The following is a 23,761-nucleotide window of genomic DNA, read 5'->3' on the forward strand; positions in this document are numbered from 1 at the left end:
CACACTTTTACAGTTCTGCCCACAACTTTTCTATTGGATCAGGGCTTTGTGATGGCCACTCCAAAACCTTGACTTTGTTGTCCTTAAGCCATTTTGCCACAACTTTGGAAGTATGCTTGGGTTCAGTGTCCATTTGGAAGACCCATTTGCGACCAAGATTTAACTTCATGGCTGATGTCTTGGGATGTTGCTTCAATATATCCACATAATTTTCCTTTCTCATGATGCCATCTATTTTGTGAAGTGCACCAGTCCCTCCTGCAGCAATGCACCCCCCACAAAATGATGCTGCCACCCCATGCTTCACAGTTGGGATGGTGTTCTTCGGCTTGCAAGCCCTTTTTCCTCCAAACATAACAATGGTCATTATGGCTAAACAGTTGCACTTTTGTTTCATCAGACCAGAGGACATTTCTCCAAAAAGTAAGATCTTTGTTCCCATGTTCCCACTTGCAAACTGTAGTCTTGCTTTTTTATGGTGGTTTTGAAGCAGAGCAGCCTTTCAGGTAATGTTGATATAGGACTTGTTTTACTGTGGATATAGATACTTGTCAACCTGTTACCTCCAGTATCTTCACAAGGTCCTTTGCTGTTGTTCATGATTCACACTTTTCGCACCAAACTACATTCATCTTTAGGAGACAGAATGCGTCTCCTTCCTGAGCGGTATGATGGCTAAGTGGTCCTGGGTTTTAAAAGTACTATTGTTTGTTCAGATGAACGTGGTACCTTCAGGTGTTTGGAAATTGCTCCCCAGGATAAATAAGACTTGTGGGGGTCCACAATTTTTTCTGAGGTCTTGGCTGATTTCTTTTGATTTTCCCATGATGTCAAGCAAAGAGGCACTGAGTTTGAAGGTAAGCCTTGAAATACATCCATAGGTACACGTCCAATTGACTGCATTTAGCCAATTAGCCTATCAGAAGCTAATTGGCTAGTAGGCATGACATAATGATAATGATAGCATGCTCAGGAGACATTTCACCCCACGCTTCCTGTAGCACTTGTCATAGATGTGGCTGTCTTGTCAGGCACTTCTCAAACACCTTACAGTCGAACTGTTCCCACAAAAGCTCAATGGGTTTAAGATCCATAACACTCTTTTCCAATTATCTGTTGTATGGGTTTCTTTGCCCAATCTAACCTTTTCTTTTTGTTTTTTCTGTTTCAAAAGTTGCTTTTTCTTTGCAATTCTTCCCATAAGACCTGCACCCCTGAGTCTTCTCTTTACTGTTTAAATTAAACTGGTGTTGAGAGGGTAGAATTCAATGAAGCTGTCAGCTGAGGACATGTGAGGCATAGAGACTCTATGTACTTATCCTCTTGTTTAGTTGTATCTGGGCCTTCCACATCTCCTTCTTTCAACTGTGTTTGATATAATCAAAATCAAGTGATTTTCTAGTAACAAATTAGCAATTTAGCATGATTACACAAGGATAAGGTGTTGGAGTGATGGCTGCTGGAAATGGGGCCTGTCTAGATTTGATAAAAAATTACTTTTTTCAAATAGTGATGGTGCTGTTTTTTACATCAGTAATGTCCTGACTATACTTTGTGATCAGTTGAATGCAAAATGTGGCGAATTAAAGTACCAATTTCCTTCCAAAACAGCAAAATCTATACATTATTCCAAACTTTTGGGCGCCAGTGTATATATTTCCACTCTATAACTTACACACTGCTATGTTATGATATTGAAAAACTTGAAACGCCTCATTTGAAAAACAAAATATTTTAACACTTCTATCACAAACCTGCCTACATTTACACTTATTAAATGATTAGCTTGTGCGGTAGCTCACCTAAAAGTGCTGGACTTTAGACTCGGAAGACCTGAGTTCGAGCCCAGCCAAGCACGCAAACTGACACGTGAGATGGAAGTGTAATATAAGTGACATGAAATAATGCTGTTGCTTCAAAAATTTGTCTAAAACACTATCTGTTAGCTTTACGGGTTTGTTCAGGGTAAGGATGTCTGTTTTGTTTACCTCTAATTTGCTTTTAAACATTATTGGTTAAGTTTAGGTTAAAGATTTTGGCTAGTTATATTTAGTACATTTCATTCATTGAAACCTACATCTAATATTCACCTTAAAAACCTCGACTGACTTTGGCACCATTTAACTTGCTTTTGACACCCCTCACTGGACATGTCACTGGGAAACTGCAGCAAAATGTGTAATGAAGCACGAAATTTTGTTTCGCAAAAAAGGTTACCATTGTCATGTAATGTTCATGAGATCAGGCTGTACATTTCATAATATATTAAACATTTATGCTGTAAATTAAATTAAAATACTGTATAAATTATGTATTAAATTACTATTGGGTAATGACCATTGATGTTGGAATTATTGGCTAATCCAGTTTATTAATTACCTTACGAATAAAACATACTTTGTTTAACTTATTTTCTCTTTTTATCTGGGATTGATGTGGATTAACTAATGTTAAGAAACAGATAGCTCAGACACTAAATTTTTATTGGATGAGGCATGTTTAAAGCTGTTGTATAATAGCCAATATGTGCACATTAGTTGAATTTCAAATTAAAGCTCCATGTGGCAACGTTGCTTGCAGTTAACTGTAAACAATGTATACTATGCTTCGCATTGTTTGTAACAATTGCCAGCCTCAGAGACATGGGTAGACACCAGGAAGTAATCAAGTTAATTAAAACAATGATGAGTGTGATTTAAAGGTTGTATTTTTGCTCTACAATGAAATTTGTACTTCATTGACCATTAGATTTAGGGTTTGGGTTAGGGTGTATTGTTGATAAAAAATATGAATTCCTGTTGACTGTATTACATCATTTACAACTAATAACAACTTGCTTCACTAGTCACTTTTGAACTTTTCACCCGGACACTGGAGCTTGCACTTTCCCATTCAATATTCAACAGCATCACTAGCTTCGCCCACTGGGGGGCAGTGGTTTCGGTAAACAAACACCAATTTCAGCTTAATAACTTTCAACCTAGTTTTGCCAAATTCACGCTGCGATCAGTCTGATCCAAATTCCGAGGTATAAATGATATAGTAGAATCTCTTCCAATTAACACATTTCTACTGTTGCACAACAAATACTGCAATACCACCCAGCCCTAATCCAAAGTAAGAAAAAACACACTTGCTTCATAAGAATATAGGAAACCAAAAGAACCAGGTCTTCTGGTTGATATTTGGGTTGTGACTGTTTTCAGGCTCTAATTTATTCTAAACCACAGTCATAAGTACAATTTGTGAGATATTAAAATGTATTAGTAAGAGTTACAGGGTACAGATACATTGGAACACAGGTTGTGAGAGTGGGAAGGGGTGGTGGGATTTGGCAAAATTGAAGTTACTGAGACTGAGACAGTACTTCATGTTATTACTTCAACATTAAGCCACAGGAGTGCTATTGATAGAAGGCCCATTACTCAGAGAGTAAACCCCTCATCAATAGAGCAGTGAGTCTGAGCAGATGTCATAGCTCTTTGGCATCATGGTGACTCTTACAGACAGTGATCGGCATCTGTAAGGCTGAGAGTCGAGCTGAGGTGAACTTCCTTGATACAATCACATGCGGATGTCTCAAGGAGACAGAATTCAATTTGAAATCATTGAGTTACTTTTTGGGGATTTGATGATGAAAACGTGTCAGCCTTTTCTTAGAAAGAACATTTCTACCACGTTAAATATGAGAATTGTGCTGTGGTGTGTCTGTGGGACCAATGAGGGACACAACTACATTGCCCCTCTTTGGTCAGTTCAGTGAGCTGTGATTGATGTAGTTGAACACCAAAGGGGGACAAACCTGCTTTCCCTCTGCTCTGACTTGTATTCGATAGCGATCAACAACAACTTGAGTTTCACATAGCACAACCTGCAAAGGAGACAAATGAAATGTAATGTTGGTGTTTGCCAAGAAGAAGCAATTTAGTTCTGTAGTTTACTAGTTAAGAAGTTGTAAGACCAATACATTAGCCCTCTAAGATTATTTTACATGATGTATCCCAAATAGGAGAGACTAAAAGATGTTTAAAATGTTGCCGTAGATTTGGCTTTAAATTAAACAGCAAGAAATTGTCAAAAACTCTTTGTGATACTACACATTATTACCCACCAACTGAAATGTGCCACGGAACATCTTAATTTTTTTTAAAGCTTTTATATGTGGATCAGTGTAACAAATTTTGCCTACACGTTAGAGAAAGCTCTGACAGAGCATTAATTAGACAGATAGGAATGTGAAGATGCGTTTTGGGGGTGTGGATAGAGCCAGGTAAGCTTGAAATCAAGCTGGAATAAATTACATTAAATATCTTACAAAAATGGATTGCCTCTTTGAAATTCTCATTGTTTATCAGATGCCAGCTGTACTTCAGAGTGCAGCAAAATCTACAAGTTTCTTAACTTTTGGTCACATGACATTTTCACATGAAAATTAAATTAAATCAATAAATTTTCAGTATTCTCTAATGCTCTGCTGCTCCCATGCTTTTGGCTCAGAAGCATACTTACTCACAAACTGTAGGAAATGAAAGTCCCACAAAGGCACTGGACAGGTACTCAGTGTACATTTCATTGGCCACTCCCTCCAGATAATACTTCTGCCAGGTGTCCTCCTCAATCTGCAGTGCAAAGGCAGTTGAAATCAGTTACACATAAGCATAGAAAGTTATGCACACTGCATCTCTGAGTAGTTGAAATTCATGTAAAAACACTACACAAACAATTTATTTGGTGTCCTAACCGAACAAGATACCAGATATATTTTCAATGAAAATCTGAATTTTTGTACCCAGCCGTGACTGTGACTAGTGAAAAGACATTTCTGAAAAAAAGAATATCTAAAAAAATATCTAAGACACTCATGTAGAATAAATTAAAAGCATTTATTCAACTGGGCTACAACATCATGATAATTTTTTTTGGCCAACGTGTTTCGTCTAAAACGGCCTGGTTTCTATTTCCACAGTGTCACACAGGTTGTGCCGCCATATGTGAAATCTCATTGGTCCAAAATTGTGCTTCATATAAAATATTTAAAGGGATAGTTCACCCCAAATCGAAAATTCTCTCATAATTTACTCACCCTTATGAATATTACTTATTTCATCTGCAAAACACAAAAGAAGATTATAAAAAAAAAAAAAAATCAGTGAACAGTGACCAGGATGGTCCAGAAAGGACATAAAGGCAGCATAAATGTAATCCATAAAACTCCAGAGGTTAAATCAAAATGTTCTGAAATTATAGGATTTGTGTGGGTGTGAAACAGATCAATATTTAAGTCCTTTTCTACTATAAATCTACACTTTCACTTTCACTCACCCCACCTACTGGTTGGGGCTGGTAAAAGGTGGAGATTTATAGTAAAAAGGGATTTAAATATGTATCTGTATCTCACCCACACCTATCACATCACTTCAAAAGATATGGATTTACCCACTGGAGTAATCTGAATGGATTACTTTTATGCTGCCTTTATGTCCTTTTTGGATCTTCTGAGTTCTGGTCACCATTCATTTGCATTGTGAGGACCTTAAGAGCTGTGATTTTCTTCTAAAAACCTTTGTTTGTGTTCAGCAGAAGAACAAAAGTCATACACATCTTGGATTGCATGAGGGTGAGTAAACGATGAGAGAATTTTCATTTTTGGGTGAACTATCCCTTTAATATGTTCTGACTGGCTGTCATGTTGCATAGCAGTTTTGTGTTGTGTACAGACAAATTGCTTGTCACTGGAACCTCGTTGCATCGCACCTGATTAGGTTCTGTAAAGTCTTTTTTCAATAATGTGTATATTATTTCACACCTGTACCGTGTCAACATTTGTGGAACAAAATGTAACCCAGACTTGATTAGGGTAATAAAGGCCAAACTGGTGGAGATTGGCATATTCCTCTATATGAGCTCACGGCAGGTCTTTTCATTATCCTCTCATTACATGTCTCAGGATCTGGGGTGGGTGGGGCTGTGATAAGCAGCATGGCTATTAGGTAAACACTCTTCTATTAGTCAGCCATCTTGCCCAGCCAACATCTGTCTGACAGATTGCCAAGAGAAATGCTATCAAATTCAGGCCCAACTACCTGGCTAAGAGCACTTGCATTCTTACAAGAGGACGGGCATCTTTTAGGTGGAGTTTTGTCATTTATTCCTAAAGAGATGGCAGCCATTTACCATACGCTCCCTAAATTACCCTGCGCATTCAGTCAGAGCTGATGCAAATGCTATGGGTGTATGCTCTCGCACCGGCTGAACAATTATCTCCTCCAGTCCCTCCCGAGAGCATGATCATATTTCTCTTTGCTTCCTGCTTTTTCAAAACTTAAGAGATCAGACAAAATATGAATAATGACCATTCTTGTGGTTTTTGATTTTTAGAGAACAGGTTTAAACTTAGCACAACTGACATAATGACAGCGGAAAATGCAAAACAAATCATCTGTTTGTGGGTGTGGATGTGTGTAAATGTATGCGTCTCTGAGGTGTGGGTCTCATTAACACCTCTTAGTAACAACACCACTCCGCTTCCTGAAAGCCCACTCAAATCAGCGGTGTTGCCTGTGCTCCATAACCCCTCTCCTCCATGAGACAGACTGGCACTATACTCTCACATGTTGTCTTGTTTGGGTCTAACAGTGTCTTGTGATGTGATGTGATGTGATGTGATGTGAACTTTGAGGAGTCCAAATGCTTATATACAAAATGTTTTTTCTTCAATTAACAAGAAAATGTTTAATACATCTTTTATATCAAAAGAATAATTGTGTTATTGTCAATTAAAATTAGACTAGATTATAGAACATAAACATTGCTCATTAGTCTACTAACTTTATTTTGCTTCTAATTCCATTCAATTCAGTTTTATTTGTATAGTGCTTTATACAATACATATTGCTTCGAAGCACCTATTTTTACAGAAAAGGAGGAACCAGACAGGGCTAACACCAGAGGTTATATGACCTGAAAGATTTTCATAAAAACAAATAAAAACAATAAATGCAAACATATATATATATATAGAGACGTGAGTGAGGATTTGGCGAGACAAACAAGAGATTTCTAGTGAAATAATTAATTTATACTGTTATAATATTTAAACAATATCATATACAATATATATATATATATATATATATATATATATATATATATATATATATATATATATATATATATATATATTCAATATGGATATTGTTAATTAAGATTGGTGACTGGATTACAAAACTGCAGTGTTTGTTTACATTTGTGAAAGAAAAAATAATTTTGTGTACAGTGTGTACATGTAAACATGCTCAATAATTGTTTTGAAGTTTCATGTCATAGCTGTTTCATGTCAATTGTGTTTTGTTTTTGCTTTTCATTTTGCAGCAAAAGTTATGTGTTAACATTACAGAAGTGTAAGTATTACCTTCTTTGTGGTAGTCAATTTATCACCAGGAAAATGTTTAAAAAAAAAAAAAAAAATTGTTCTAGTCTTGGATGCTAATTGCTCAATACAAATTTCCAGCCATTTTAGAAGTACTGTAAAAGGTATGACTGAAACAACAGTTCATCTAGCTACTGTAAATGACTGTGCAGCACTCATAAAGGTCAACAATTTAGTTTACATGTCAGGCACTATAAATTCTAGCAGAAGGATGACACTTAATGAATTTGCCTGTTTGGCAGTCTCAGAGAAGGGTTTTTGGTGACACCAAGGTACAGATTACTGCATAAATCTAGTGTAACAAGAGAGGTTGTGTGTGGTGCTGTACTCTTGCATGGGTGGTCTGGAATCTTTCTCTGCATTTTTAAAAGTCTAATGTGCTCTGCAGATGTTTTCACACATAACACATTTAAACAGTCATTATAAAGTCATTCCTCAATGCTTTATGACATGAGAATGTTGTTCTCAATGTTGAAAGGAAAAAGAAAAATTAAAGAAAGTTGCATAGCCCCTTGTGGATTTGAGAATAAGTTTTACAATCTCTATAAAATTCTTTAGCCTGATCTTTTGCTCATTCTCTCTCTTGATCTCTAATTTTTTAAGAAGAAGAACTCAACAAACACCATGGGCTCTATTTTCCACACTAGGTGCAGCACAATATGCAAAGACCGTGCAGAACTCCTTATCTAATTTTCGTGAGAGCACTAATTATAGGTACAATTATCGTGCAAGCACAAAGTGCAAGTGGGCATCTGTGTGTCAGTGGCCGCTGGTGGCTTTCAAACGAGGGGAAGCATAGATGTCGGTAAAAATAGTGCACTTCTATTCTGCTCTCCTGTTGTTTTTTCACGAAATGGTCTATTTGTGCAAATAGCACTAATGAAGATCCCACAGACCTCCAGAGACCCGGGCGGGATCCAAAGTGATCCCTTTTACGATGAACTTGGATCTTTTGCGCCACTGAACTCAATGGGATACGCATCTGCCTTAGCCTCCTGTTGAGGCAAGGCTTCAATGGGGCTCTATTGGCCATGCATCCGCATACTCTGACTGACATAACCATGCAGATAACAATCAATGGAATGAACATTGCGAAAGTGTTGTATGCTATTTTTACACTTTTAAATATTGAACTGGGACAATAATTATGTGAATTATAGAGAGGTTATATGCAATTTGATAAATATTTTATTGTGCAATTTTTATGAAATTTTAAGGGAAGCTCTGTGCTTCCTGTGTTGTCTTAAAGCAATCGCCACTTCTGTGGGTGTACGCGCAGAAACTGTGGGTGTATTGTATGTTAACGAAGTAGCCCAAAGCGCTATTTGCTATTTTCCTGAGAAATAGGTCATTCCACTACGACCACTAAAAAATTACGTTTTTTGTGTTTCAATAAATTCATTTTATTTTGAAAGCAAAATCGACAGGTAGCAGTTAAGAAAGAAAAAAACATCCCTTGGTCCACAATCTAACCTGGAAGGCCGATACAATCACGGTTAATACTAGCCATGATTTGTGTGTCAGTGGGACCTATTTTAAGAGAGAAGCACTAGTAAATCAATTTAATTAATAATAGGCTAATTATATTCTCTACAATTTAACAGAACATACATTCAAGTCATAACGAGAACCACATTTTCTTTGTGTATAAAAGAAGCATGTCACTAGAAATATGCCGCACATTCAACAATGTTGTGTGTTAATGAACAAAAGAACATAAGTCAATCTTTCTATTCTTCTTATTCATTACATACAGCCCATTTACCCTACCGACTTCTTATGAATGTGCTGCCATTGTTTATATCGCTGGTGCTTGAGGACTATATAATAGAACATTGATGGTGCAATACCCAGAGAAGAACCTCAGAATTAAATTGAACTGACACAGCCCATAAGCACTTCGAGTGCACAATTTCACCAAACCCACTTGCACCTAGACTTAGCGCATGCTTGCATGAAAATCCCAAAACTTAATGGACATGTTCACTGACATTGCACATATGACATACCACATAGCACTTAGTACTCTTAAAATAGGGCCCCCCATGTTTACTGCACTAGAAGCACTCGCTTCCATCAAGTCATTAAAGACTAAAAATATCCAACTCCTGCTTTCAACTTTCCTGATGAATTCAAAGCACCCTTCAAGTCAATGTAATCAGTAATAATGTTGAAACTTTATTCTCCAAGACTTAAAGTAAATTAAGTTAAATTTTCATTGACAAGTAGAGCAGAATCAGATGGCTTGTTATCATAAGGTAGTTTTCAATATCTTCACAATTTGTATTCTTTCAGTTTTTTATTTTATTGTTATTTGGACATGACATGCGAATTGAAAAAATGCCCTTCCAAATTGCATGATACAACAGATAGCATTCCAAATTGAGTTCTTCACAACAGTGTTATATACAATGCTAAATATATTTTGTAATATAGTCGCTCTGGACGAGTGTCTTAAATGTAAATGTAAAAAGAGTGATCTGTACGATTCTGAACAGTCTGCTTCACTTGGATGATAAATAACAATGAAATTGAAATTAAAGATGGCTTTGGGGTGCCATTCACATTTGGCTATGAAGCAGACACATGGTTCGCATTTTTCCATTCTATCAGCACGTAGGAGGACATTTCTGTACATTTCTGCAAGAGGAAAAACCACTAATTTACATCCCCACTTCCACCATGTCATTGACTCATATAAATTACCTCATAATGACAAAGGCATTGCTGTGTTGCTGTCCCGAGCAAGTCCCAAATGAGACCACCGGGCTCAGAGGATGATTTACTCAATACCGTAATAGTCCTGGTGATTGAGCTGAAGATTAAATCAAATGGAGAGAGGCTGATTCTACTCTATAAGATTTTATTAAAGCCACAGGACTTTGTACCTTGATGTATGACCTCATAGAGAAGAGGTTGGCAAGCATGGTGGACAGGCCCTGTGCCAGGCAGCTCTGGGCAATGAAGCCTGCCTTCAGCTCGGCCAGGCAGATTGCATCATCGCCATCCTTCCAGTTCCAACTGGGAATGTTTAGCAGATGGGCCTGAGGACACATGGGATGAGACAAGAGGAAATCAACATTGTCCAATGCTGCAACATCTAACAAGCATATAAACAAAAAAACAACCACAAAAATGAAATCAATTAGAAATTTACTATATTTTAAGACCCCATGATATGGCTCGATTAGCCCAGTTTTATTTCCTGTGCTGACGTATTTCCTAATGAAACAGAAAGTTGGGGCCAGACATTTCGAAAGGCTAATCCTTTTTTTTATTTTTTATTTTCTTTTCTTTTCTTTTCTTTTCTTTTCTTTTTAAAAATCCAACAGCTTTTAATTCACATCACAGCTGTGATTGTTACTTGCTAGTGAGAGACAGGTGGTATTAGGGGAAAGGAGCATTTGATTGGAGAAAAATCTGAGAAGAGCAAGATGAGCCATTAGTATTTTTTGTACGTTTTCCCCGGAAGAGAAAGACTGTAACTATTTTAAATGCATATATCTGCTCATATTAATCTGTCAACTTTTACAGGTACACTAGCATATAGATGGTTTCAAGCTAATAGAAAAGCAGCAGAGTAATATATACAATCATGCAGATATGGGTCAGGAGCTTCAGTTAATATTCACATCAACCATGAGAATGGGGAAAATGTGATCTCAGTGATTTAGACCATGGTATGATTATTGGTTCCAGATGGGCTGAATATTTCTGTAACTGCTGATCTCCTGGGATGTTCACATGCAACAGTCTCTAGTGTGCATAGAGAATGGTTTGAAAAACAAAAAACAACCAATGATGTGTTTTTGTTTTTGCACAATTGTCTTACACTCTAGAAACTGTTGTGCATGAAAATCCCAGGAGATCAGCATCTACAGAAATACTTAAACCAGCCTGTCTAGCACCAACAATCACGCCACAATCGAAATCATTAAGATAAAAAATTTTCCCCATTCTCATGGTTGATGTGAAAATTAACTGAAGTTCCTGACCTATATCTGCACTGTTGCCACATAATTGGCTGATAAGAGAATTGGATGAATAAGTAGATGTACAGGTGTGCCGAATAAAGTGGCCGGTGAGGGAGAATCACGTGACATCATGCGAGGTTCGGACATGTGAACGGCGAGCTCTGCGCACTTTGCAAGTTTTAATACATTTATGTCATAAACCAGTGAGATTCGATACACCCTTATCCTTAACTGTTCTAGGAAGACAATATGTCAAAGAATTCAAAATCCTTTGGAGACATTAAAAGACACTTTCATGCTCAAGCTGATGCCTCTGAGCGGGTCGCAAGCGCAGGAGCCGATTTGGCCGGAGAAGTGAGGGAAATTCAGCGATAATTTTGAACTTGTCAGCAATGCTGATGAAGATCGTTACTGACTTGGAGAATCTTGCTGTAATACATTTATCGATCAAAGCCATGGAGACTTAATTCTCTGAGGTGGTTACAAGAGTGTGGGATGTTGAGAAACAGATCGCTTATCTGGAGTCATCGGAGAGGGAATTAGCTGCTAATCCGCTAGAGACCAAGGTGGATTTGGAGAGCATCCGGGAAAGTTGGAGGACTTGGAGAACCGTAACTGGCAGAAAAACATCAGAATTGTTGGAATTCCTGAAGACGAAAAAGGTCAGAATATGGTGAAATTCCCGGATGGCTCTTTCAGAGTCTGCTATACATAACAGGCCATAAGCTGGAAATCGAGCGAGTTCACAGGGTTCCAGCAATCCGCTGAAAGAGACAGGCCACGATCACAATTCTGACCGTATTTCTGAGATCATCCGATAAAGATCTAGTGTTACGCTAGGCGAAGAGTAAAGGAAGTAAATGTCTTTCTTGGAAGAACCACAGCATTGTCTTGTTCCCAGACTTTGCGAATTCGACAAGAGAGAAACGTAATAGTTTCAAGGAATGCAAGAAACTCTTACAACAACTGAAGGTCGCTTTTGCACTGATACAGACCATACAGAGAGGAGGTGCAGCGGCTAACGGACTGGTGTAGAGCCAACAACCTGTCTCTGAATGTGGACAAAACAAAAGAGAAGGTTGTTGACTTTAGGAGAGCACAGAGTGACCACTCTCTGCTCAACATCGACGGCTCCTCTGTGGAGATCGTCAAGAGCACCAAATTCCTTGGTGTTCACCTGGCAGAGAATCTCCCTGGTCCCTCAACACCAGCTCTATTACCAAGAAAGCCCAGCAGCATCACTACTTTATTCAAAGGCTGAGAAAAGCACATCTCCCACCCCCATCCTCACTACATTCTATAGAGGGACTATTGAGAGAATCCTGAGCAGCTGCATCACTGCCTGGTTTGGGACTTGCAACGTTTCGGACTGCAAATTACTGCAGAGGATAGTGAGGACAGCTAAGAAGATCATCGGGATCTCTCTTCCCTCCATCAAAGACATTTACACAAAACTCTGCATCCGCAAAGCAACCAGCATTGTGGATGACACCACACACCCCTCACACAAACTCTTCACCCTCCAGCCATCTGGCAAGAGGTACAGAAGCATTCAAGGCCCTCATGGCCAGACTGTGAAATAGCTTCTTCCACCAAGCCTCCTCAATATTCAGAGACTGGACTGACACACATACACACCTGTACACCTGCCAACTTTTGCACATGTCCACAGTTACACTTTAATTCATCGTCACTTTATACCTGTCTGCTACCTCAATAACTGCTATGTCCATAGAAACTATTTCATAGTATGTGTGTCAAATGTCATCTTTTTTCACTACTCTGATTACAAATGTGTACTGTCGGCGCAGCACTGTCTCTTACAGTGCCTATTGTCCTGTTCCTTTTAGTAATTTATTGTACTGTCCATACTTTTTGCACATGTTTGCACATGCACTTTATGTAGAAATTTTATTTAGTCTGTGTTATCTTTAGTCTCATGTGGTTCTGTGTTTGTCTTATGTTGATTTATGTAGCACCATGGTCCTGGAGGAACGTTGTCTTGTTTCGCTGTGTACTGTACTAACTGTACATGGTTGAACAACAGTAAAAAGATAGTCCATCCCTCTAAACTCAAACATTCCATGTGCACCTACGAGAGCCCCCGTGACAACTTTGCCATCGGATTGATCAAGTCCAGTGTTTCTATATAGATTTTGTGAGAAAGAATTACATAGCAGAAATAAATCTATAAAACAAGCTCCAGCCTCTAGCAGAACCAATACACACATACTTTTTTTTTTATAAATAAAAATATAAAAAAACAAAAACAAAATAAAACATTTAGATTCCTCGGGTAGTCAAACGAATGTTCAGTGAGCTGGCTGTTTCATGAGAGCAGCAGATGACCTAATCCTTCCAATGTCCTGCAAAAACATATTCCACAAAACAAACTCCTGTCCCTTTTCCTCATACTGTCAATTGAATATTCAGTGAGTCGGGTCTACTTGGCTGCAAAGCGAGCGGCACACAATGACTTACTCATTCCCTTTACTTTCTAAAGGACAATGCTTGTTGGGGACAAGTAAATACTTTACGACCATCCTTAGCATCTTTTCTCAATCTGGCAGGGAAGTTCAGTATAAAAGCCACCCTCCATGGATGCAAACATTTCTTGAAGGAGTGTTATTCCACAAAACAAACACCAGCCGCTAGGTGGAACCATCACCAAAGGAAACAAAAAAGGCACCCAGTTTCCTCAGACAGTCAAGTGAATGTTCAGTGAGTGTGGCTCACTTGGGAGCAATGCATGAATCACACCAAGGCTTACTCATTCCAATGACTTTATGACTTCATGTAAATACTTCATGGCCATCCTTAGTATTTATTCTCAGGTTGCCCGGAAACTTACATTCCTTAAATCAATCACGTTTCTCTCTTGTCGAAGTCTGGGAACAAGAAAATTTTGTGGTTCTTCCAAGAAAGACTTCCTTTACTCCTTGCCTTGCACAACAAAAGATCTTGATCAAATTATCTCAGAAATTTGGCCTGAACTGTTCGGAGTCTGTCTCCCTCAGTGGATCTACACACCGGGACACTATGAGCTTGCTCGATTTCCAGCTTATGGCCTGTTATGTTGAGTAGACTCTGGAAGAGCTCATCTAGGAATTTCACCATATCTCTGCCTTCTTCTTTCTCAGGAATTCCAACAATTCGGATGTTGTTTCTTCGATTACCTGATTCTCAAGGTCTTCCAACTTTTCAGACACACTGCAAATCTGCCTTGGTCATTAGCAGGTTAGAAGCTAATTCCCTCTCTGAGGACTCCAAATAATCAATCTGTTTCTTGATGGCCCGGATTCTTGTAACCAACTCAGAGAATTTAGTCTCTATGGCCGTAATCGATTGATGTATTACAACAAAATCCTCCAAGTGCACTACGACCTTCACCAGCATCATCGACATGCTTGAAAGTTTACGCTGAACTTCTCCCATCTAAATGTAGTCCCTGGTCTGCGGCCCTGTCAGGGGTTTCAGCTTGAGCACGTAAGTGTCTTTTAATGTCTCCAGAGCCCGAGAATTTTGAATTCTTTGACATAGAACAGTTATGAAACAGAGTGTATTGAATCTCATCGGTTTATGACACAAATAGTAATAAAACTAGCAAAGTGCGCAGAGCTCGCCGTTCACAGGTCCGACCCTCGAAAGGTGCCATGCGACTCCTGACATTTCACATTCTTAAAATAAAGAAGTGTTCCTAACTAACCTAAGACAGGGAATGTTTTCTATGATTGGATGTCAGAAATAGTGAAAAACTGAGTTTAAAGGTGTATGTAAACTTTTGACTTCAACTGTATATATATATATATATATATATATATATATATATATATATACACTCACCTAAAGGATTATTAGGAACACCATACTAATACTGTGTTTGACCCCCTTTCGCCTTCAGAACTGCCTTAATTCTATGTGGCATTGATTCAACAATGTGCTGAAAGCATTCTTTAGAAATGTTGGCCCATATTGATAGGATAGCATCTTGCAGTTGATGGAGATTTGTGGGATGCACATCCAGGGCACGAAGCTCCCATTCCACCACATGCCAAAGATGCTCTATTGGGTTGAGATCTGGTGACTGTGGGGGCCATTTTAGTACAGTGAACTCATTGTCATGTTCAAGAAACCAATTTGAAATGATTCGAGCTTTGTGACATGGTGCATTATCCTGCTGGAAGTAGCCATCAGAGGATGGGTACATGGTGGCCATAAAGGGATGGACATGGTCAGAAACAATGCTCAGGTAGGCCGTGGCATTTAAACGATGCCCAATTGGCACTAAGGGGCCTAAAGTGTGCCAAGAAAACATCCCCCACACCATTTCACCACCACCACCAGCCTGCACCGTGGTAACAAGGCATGATGGATCCATGTTCTCATTCTGTTTACGCCAAATTCTGACTCTACCATCTGAATGTCTCAACAGAAATCGAGACTCATCAGACCAGGCAACATTTTTCCAGTCTTCAACTGTCCAATTTTGGTAACGAGTGGTTATTTCAGGCAAATTTGCACTTCTATCAGCTTGAATCAGTCGGCCCATTCTCCTCTGACCTCTAGCATCAACAAGGCATTTTCGCCCACAGGACTGCCGCATACTGGATGTTTTTCCCTTTTCACACCATTCTTTGTAAACCCTAGAAATGGTTGTGCGTGAAAATCCCAGTAACTGAGCAGATTGTGAAATACTCAGACCGGCCCGTCTGGCACCAACAACCATGCCACGCTCAAAATTGCTTAAATCATCTTTCTTTCCCATTCTGACATTCAGTTTGGAGTTCAGGAGATTGTCTTGACCAGGACCACACCCCTAAATGCATTGAAGCAACTGCCATGTGATTGGTTGATTAGATAATTGCATTAATGAGAAATTGAACAGGTGTTCCTAATAATCCTTTAGGTGAGTGTATATATATATATATATATATATATATATATATATATATATATATATATATATATATATATATATATATATATATACAGTATCTCACAAAAGTGAGTACATCACATTTTTGTAAATATTTGATTATATCTTTTCATGTGACAACACTGAAGAAACATCTTGGAGGAGTGGAAGAGGACTCCAGTGGCAACCTGTGAAGCTCTGGTGAACTCCATGCCCAAGAGGATTAAAGCAGTGCTGGAAAATAATGCTGTCCACACAAAATATTGACACTTTGGGCCCAATTTGGACATTTTCACTTAGGGGTGTACTCACTTTTGTTGCCAGCGGTTTAGACATAAATGGCTGTGTGTTGAGTTATTTTGAGGGGACAGCAAATTGACCCTGTTATACAAGCTGTACACTCTTTACTTTACATTGTAGCAAAGTGTCATTTCTTCAGTGTTGTCACATGAAAAGATATAATCAAATATTTACAAACATGTACTTTTTGTGAGATACTGTACACACACACACACACACACACATATATATATATATATATATATATATATATATATATATATATATATATATATATACACACACATACAGTATATATATCTTGTTAGATATATTTGACAAATCTCATAAAAGTAGCATGACACTATTTCATCTCATTGGTAATCAGAATTTATCTGTGTAGTGAGTTCTCTGACAGCCCTATAAAAGAGTTGTCTGCAGTTGACATTCAATTGCTCTCAAGAGAACTATCCCATGAACAAAACACATCCATCCCATCATTGAGGAAAACATCCATCTCGTACTTCCAGCTTTCTCTGATGAATAAAAAGCACTGTACATGTTGCTGTAATCAAGAATAGGCACTGAATAAAATCATGTTGTAATATGTTTTTGATAATTTAAGTCTTTGTACGATTCTCATTGACATGGAGAGCAGAATCTGAGGGCTTGTTCTAGTATGAAAATATTGACTGTAACATTTCGCCTTCAAGTCCAATTGTATAGCCCCTTTATATATTACATCAATTATTTCTGTCGATTTGATATGACACGTCAACAGAAAAATGCACCTCCTACCTTGTTGTGGTACTGCAACATCTGAGTTATTATTCTGATCTTTGGATGGTAGTTTTTGATAGATATTACTCTGTAATTAAAAAGAAACACATTAATAATCAAGCATAAAAACAAATTCAGGCATTTTAAGTCATTATTTGCATTCCATTTACTTCCATAAAGCAAAATATGTGAAACAGAATATTCAAGAAACCAGGTTGAAACTTGATTTTATGCATCAGGATTGATTGGATCGTGAAAAGTGGGCATTCACACTACTGATGAATCATGCACAATAACACCAGGAATGTTATAATTTTGACTACATGTAGAGTGTTGACAATTTAAAATATTACATTTCATAGATGAGTCTATGATTAGTTGTGGAACGCTGTAACTTGGAGCATTCCTTATTAAATCCAATCTGAAACTCTCTCTGGTACTGTAAGAGAGGTGTATAATTTATTTTCATATTAAGCTGCTGTATAACAAATTAGTTGCTAAGAAAAGGGTTCAACAGAGCACTCAGACACTTGCCTCAAATAATATTTCACTTTTCAAACAAGCTGGACTGGGTACAATTTTGTGCGCTACACATGGCTAAAGAACATGAAAGAAGGAAGTGAAATATGTCTGCTCTCACTTCACACAATCTTTCAGGGCAATATTAGATGACTCCCTTCCAGAAGAAATTCCAATGGGGTCTTTTCAACTGTGTCCAGATATAACATGTCTGAATGTGAGTATTGAGCTGACCTGAGATTCTGAGAATCTCATTCACACCTTCCTTTCCCAGCAGAGAAGGGGAAAAGCTTTCAAAACATATATTTTAATGAATACTGTCTCTTGTGAGTGTATGACTCTGCTCACAAATCTAAAAATAAGATGTCTGTTCTTTGAAAAATCATGTACAAATGTGGAAATGGTTGATAGCAAACAGTGGTGTCACACAACTGACCTCATAATATTGGAGGCATCTTCAGCATCGGGGTCTGCACAGTATTTGTTTGCAAGAATCAAGCAGGCGTCCGCTGACTCAATCTGTAAAGGGGGAGGGGTGTTCGCTCTCAACACAAAATAACCATCAAAACAGGACAAAACTAAAAGCATGCTGCATTATTACTACAATTCTGTACCTGAAATGGACAAATGAAATAATTTTGCTTGTCTGTTACCTTTTGGAAATTCTGTATGATTACGTTCAACATGCTTATTTAACTGTCATAGAAAACTGAGAGAAAATACTCATTCTGCAATCTATACTTCTGTTGATGTAAACGATTACCTTCACTCTTGCTAGATCATGTGGGTTGAGGACCGATCCTTGATAGAATTCCACCTGAGTGAAGTGACGTTTGAACAAGGCTTCCAGCTCAAGATTAGGGGAAATACTGGAGTATGTAGGGAAAAAGATAAAAACAAAACAAAGTATGTTATACATAAGTTTGTTATAAATAATGTTTTGTAAAGGTACAGATAGAGGGTAAAGCTCAGTGATTTTGATCATTTTATAAACTTAAAGGTGAAGTGTGTAATTTCTGAACAACTGAACACCAAAAAGAATTCCAAATTAAGAGACTGTTAAACAGATAATCCTGCCCCAAACTCAGGGCCGTTTGTAGCTACAACAGTCAGTTCTTGAATTTCATGTGTTGACTTGCAGGAAAAATATTCAAGTGTAAGGATCGGAGTGACTTTTATTCATCTAAAAAACAGTCTTGCAAGCTGACGAACACCATCCCAACCGTGAAACATGTTGGGCATGGTGCATCATGTTGTGGGGTGCTTTGCTTCAGGAGGGTCTGGTGTACTTCACAAAATAGATGGCATCATGAGGAAGGAAAATTATGTGGATATATTGAAGCAACATCTTAAGACATCTGCCAGGAAGTTAAAGCTCGGTCGCAAATGAGTCCTCCAAATGTACACTGACCCCAAGCATACTTCCAAAGTTGTGGCAAAATGACTTAAGGACAACAATGTCAAGGTATTGGTGTGGCCATCACAAAGCCTTGACCTCAATCTGACAGAAAAGTTGTGGGCAGAATTGGAAAAGCCTGTGCAAGCAAGGAAGCCTACAAACCTGACTCAGATACATGAGTTCTGTCTGGAGGAATGGGCCAAAATTCCAGCAACTTATTGTGAGAAGCTTGTGGAAGGCACCCCAAAATGTTTGACCCAAGTTAAACAATTTAAAGGCAATGCTACCCAATGCTAACAAAGTGTATGTACAATTCTGACCCACTGGGAATGTGATGAATTAAAGAAAAGCTGAAATAAATCATTCTCTCTATTATTATTCTGACATTTCACATTCTTAAAAGAAAGTAGTGATCCAAACTGACCTAAGACAGGGAATGTTTTCAACAATTAAATGTCAGGAATTGTGAAAAACTTTTAAGTTTAAATGTATTTCACTAAGGTGTATGTAAACCTCTGACTTCAACTTATATAGTATAAACACACACATACACACACACACGAGCCAAATCATAATGACCACCTGTCTAATATGCTGTTGGTCCTTGAAGTGCTGCCAAAACAGCGCCAATTCACTACGGCATGTACTCTACAACAGTGGTTCTATACCTTTTTGGCTCCAAGGCCCCTCCACTGTCCGAGACAGCATTTGAAGGCCCCTTCGCCAACACTAGAAATGTCTGATTAAAATAATTAATCATGGATCATATTTTATTCTAGAAGTTTCCGAAAGAGCCTGTTAATATCTTGTATTTTTTTGCATTTTAAATACATTTTAAGTCAGCTTGAGGCCCCCTTGGAAGTGTGCTGAGGCCCCCTTGTTGGTCCCGGCCCCCTGGTTGAGAACCACTGCTCTACAAGACCCCTAATGGTGTCCTGTGGTATTTGGCACCAAGACATTAGCAGCAGATCCTTCAAATCCTGTATGTTGCAAGGTGGAGCTGCTGGGAAACAGACTTGTTGGTCCAGTACATCCCACAGATGCTCAATTGGATTGAGATCTGGGGAACTTGAAGGTCAGGCAATACCTTGAACTCACCATTCTTGAACAATCTGTTCAGTGTGGCAGGATGCATTATCCTGCTGAAAGAGGCCACTGCCATCAAGGAATACCAATGCAATGAAGAGGTGTACCTGGTCTGTAAGTGCGGTAGGTAATCACAGCAGTGCTGACTTAGCGCCATATAGTACTCTTGCTTGTGTGAAATTGCTTAAATATATATATATATATATATATATATATATATATATATATATATATATACACACACACACACACACTGGTAGCCAAAAGTTTGAAATAATGTACAAATTTAGCTGTTTCGGGAGAAAATTGTTATTTTAATTCACCAAAGTGGCATTCAACTGATCACAAAGTATAGTCAGAACATTAATAATGTAAAAAACAGCACCATCACTATTTGAAAAAATATCTAAAGAAATCTAGACAGGCCCCATTTCCAGCAGCCATCACTCCAACACCTTATCCTTGAGTAATCATGCTAAATTGCTAATTTGATACTAGAAAGTCACTATATCATTATATCAAACACATCTTGAAAGCTATTTGGTTTGTTAAATCAAGCTCAACATTGTCTTTGTGTCACCACAGTATGCAATAGACTGGCATGTCTGGCAAGTCAAAAATGGCAAAAAAAGAAACAGCTTTCTCTAAAAACTCATCAGTCAATCATTGTTTTGAGGAATGAAGGCTAATCTATGCTTGAAATTGCCAAAAAACTTAAGATTTAATACAAAGGTGTACACTACAGTCTTCAAAGACAAAGGACAACTGGCTCTAACAAGGACAGAAAGAGATGTGGAAGGCCAGATGTACAACAAAACAAGAGGTACATCAGAGTCACTAGTTTGAGAAATAGACACCTCTCATGTCCTCAGCTGACAGCTTCTTGAATTCTACCCGCTCACACCAGTTTCAAGTACAACAGTAAAGTGAAGACTCAGGGGTGCAGGTCTTATGGGAAGAATTGCAAAGAAAAAGCAATTCATCTCCTGACTCCTGACCCCATTTTTATTTTTACTTTAAACTTTAGTTTTTACTGGCCATTCTCCTCTGACCTCTGCCATTAACAAGCCGTTTTCTTCCACAGAACTGATGCTAACTGAAAGTTTATGTTCTTCACACCATTCTCTTTATACTCTAGAGACTGTTGCATATGGAAAAACCCAGGAGATCAGCAGGTACAGAAATACTCAAACCAGCCTGTCTGGCACCAACAATCATGCCATGGTCAAAATCACTAAGATCACATTTTTTCCCCCATTCTGATGGTTGATGTGAACATTAACTGTAGCTCCTCACCCGTATCTGCATGATTCTATGCATTGCACTGCTGCCACATGATTAGCTGATTAGATGATCGCATAAATAAGTAGAAGTACAGGTCTACCTAATTAAATGGTCGATGAGTGTGTGTATATATACAGTACACATACATACATGCATATACACTGTGTGTGTTTGTGTGTGTGTGTGTGTGTGTGTGTGTGTGTGTGTGTGTGTGTGTGTGTGTGAGCGTGTATTTATCACTTTGTGGGGACCAAATGTCCCCATAAGGATAGTAAAACCCGAAATTTTTGACCTTGTGGGGACATTTTGTCGGTCCCCATGAGGAAAACAGCTTATAAATCATACTAAATGATGTTTTTTGAAAATGTAAAAATGCAGAAAGTTTTCTGTGAGGGTTAGGTTTAGGGGTAGGGTTAGGTTTAGGGGATAGAATATAAAGTTTGTACAGTATAAAAACCATTATGTCTATGGAAAGTCCCCATAAAACATGGAAACCAAACATGTGTATGTGTGTATGTGTGAGTGTAAAAATTGTAAACTTGTTTATCATAGTAGAAGTGTATTAAAATATATATTTTCTTTGTGTAAACTGCATTTTTTTATGTATTTTTGAATAACAAAAAAAAAAAGAATCACATCATTGACCCATACTACAGTCAGGCCACACAAATGAACAAGTGACAATTTAGAAATTACAAAATTCACCTTTAACACACCACATTTGTATTAGCGTAAAACAATAATTAAAAGTGCATTGATATTGATTCTGGTTAACTACATGCAACTACATATACATACATTACATATAACTACATTTAATCTAGATTTTTTCTAAATAAAGCACAGGCTATTAAACTACTTAAATTGAAAAAAGGTTTCTATAAAGTCCTTAAAATTTATGCCAAAGAAAGTTGTACTTACTTATGAAGAAAAACTATTTCTACATTGACATCATCCCTGTCCTTGTGTAGGAAGTCTTTAAGGAAGTTGGAAACACTTTCGAGCGTGATATGACCACAGACCACAATGTGCCTGTAAAATGGGAAAATTCAGTTGAAGAGCGCAACACAAAGCAAAACAAAATCTGGCATACCCTAAAAAGACCATAAAGTCATAATAACCAAAAATGTAATGAAAACATTTCATGCCATTGATTTAAATATTCACTCCCCTTTTAGTCATAACAGTGCATGCTGTTCAACTTCATATTTATAAACATATTCTGAAAAAGCTCTAAACACTAAATTAAATGCTTAAAACTTTTTTAGGACAAACAAAATGTAATCTTACATTTTAATGTCAGATTGTCAAATTTTCTTAAGCAATAAGTCTCTGTAGCCAAACCACCCCTGTGCTAGAATGTTGACATGTATTGGAACTCCTGTCAAAAGCTTTTAAATTGTTTTGGGCTCTGTGGCTACTATGAGCCTAAACTGTGACTTCTCTCTCTTCCAGGACAGGCACTAAATTAAAAACTTGGGATACATCAGATGGAACAAACATTTTGTTTCAAGGCTCAACTGGAATGGACCAGAGGTCATGGCTTTGTGAATCATTTATCCTGTCTCCTTAATAAGATCTATTTTCATTCTAGAGATCTGTTCAAAAAACTAGTGAGCTGCCACACTATATCTACTGCCTTTTAAGGCAGCATTGTAACCAATTTGGACTAAGAACTAAGGCCCAAGAGGCCTAAAGCCTGCTGAATGTACTGCTAACCAGCCATCCTCCAGACATTACCTGAGATTGCCTTTTCTTTCATTCTGGGCCTTTAAACTATATTTTACACTAAATTACACAGCGCTACACTTTAAATTACACACCAAAGTTATTCTCAAGAGCTTTACATGTCTGCAATGATCTGACTCGTATAATTGATTACGGCCCATTGTTACAATTCTAACAACTTAATGGCTACTTCTATTGCTGTTGTACAACAATTTCTTGGCAATAACAATGCTTTATTTGTCAGGCAGAGTTGCATGCAACAGGAGGTCAAAGAGTTGAGCTGTAGCCATGGGCTTTGCCAATCGCTTCACTTCCCATGCTGGATTACTTTGTGGTCAAAGTCTCAAGAGCTTTAACTGTGCATAGTC

At 38.0% G+C, this 23,761-nt stretch overlaps 1 protein-coding gene across 5 annotated transcripts in view; it reads right to left on the minus strand.

The window, feature by feature from the left end:
• Nucleotides 1-23,761, minus strand: part of kcnma1a (potassium large conductance calcium-activated channel, subfamily M, alpha member 1a) — a 300,462-nt gene that overhangs the window by 66,924 nt on the left and 209,777 nt on the right. For all 5 annotated transcript variants that reach the window (XM_052089534.1, XM_052089532.1, XM_052089533.1 and 2 more), the window contains exons 10-16: nt 22,587-22,697; nt 18,660-18,765; nt 18,333-18,415; nt 17,396-17,465; nt 10,318-10,473; nt 4,510-4,619; nt 3,803-3,871 (exon numbers count right to left, since the gene is read on the minus strand). In XM_052089534.1, coding sequence (XP_051945494.1) covers nt 3,803-3,871; nt 4,510-4,619; nt 10,318-10,473; nt 17,396-17,465; nt 18,333-18,415; nt 18,660-18,765; nt 22,587-22,697 — 705 coding nt within the window. The remainder of the gene's footprint in view (nt 1-3,802; nt 3,872-4,509; nt 4,620-10,317; nt 10,474-17,395; nt 17,466-18,332; nt 18,416-18,659; nt 18,766-22,586; nt 22,698-23,761) is intronic.

The sequence above is a fragment of the Xyrauchen texanus genome, chromosome 24 (genome assembly GCF_025860055.1).
Source record: "Xyrauchen texanus isolate HMW12.3.18 chromosome 24, RBS_HiC_50CHRs, whole genome shotgun sequence".
Taxonomy (NCBI): domain Eukaryota; kingdom Metazoa; phylum Chordata; class Actinopteri; order Cypriniformes; family Catostomidae; genus Xyrauchen; species Xyrauchen texanus.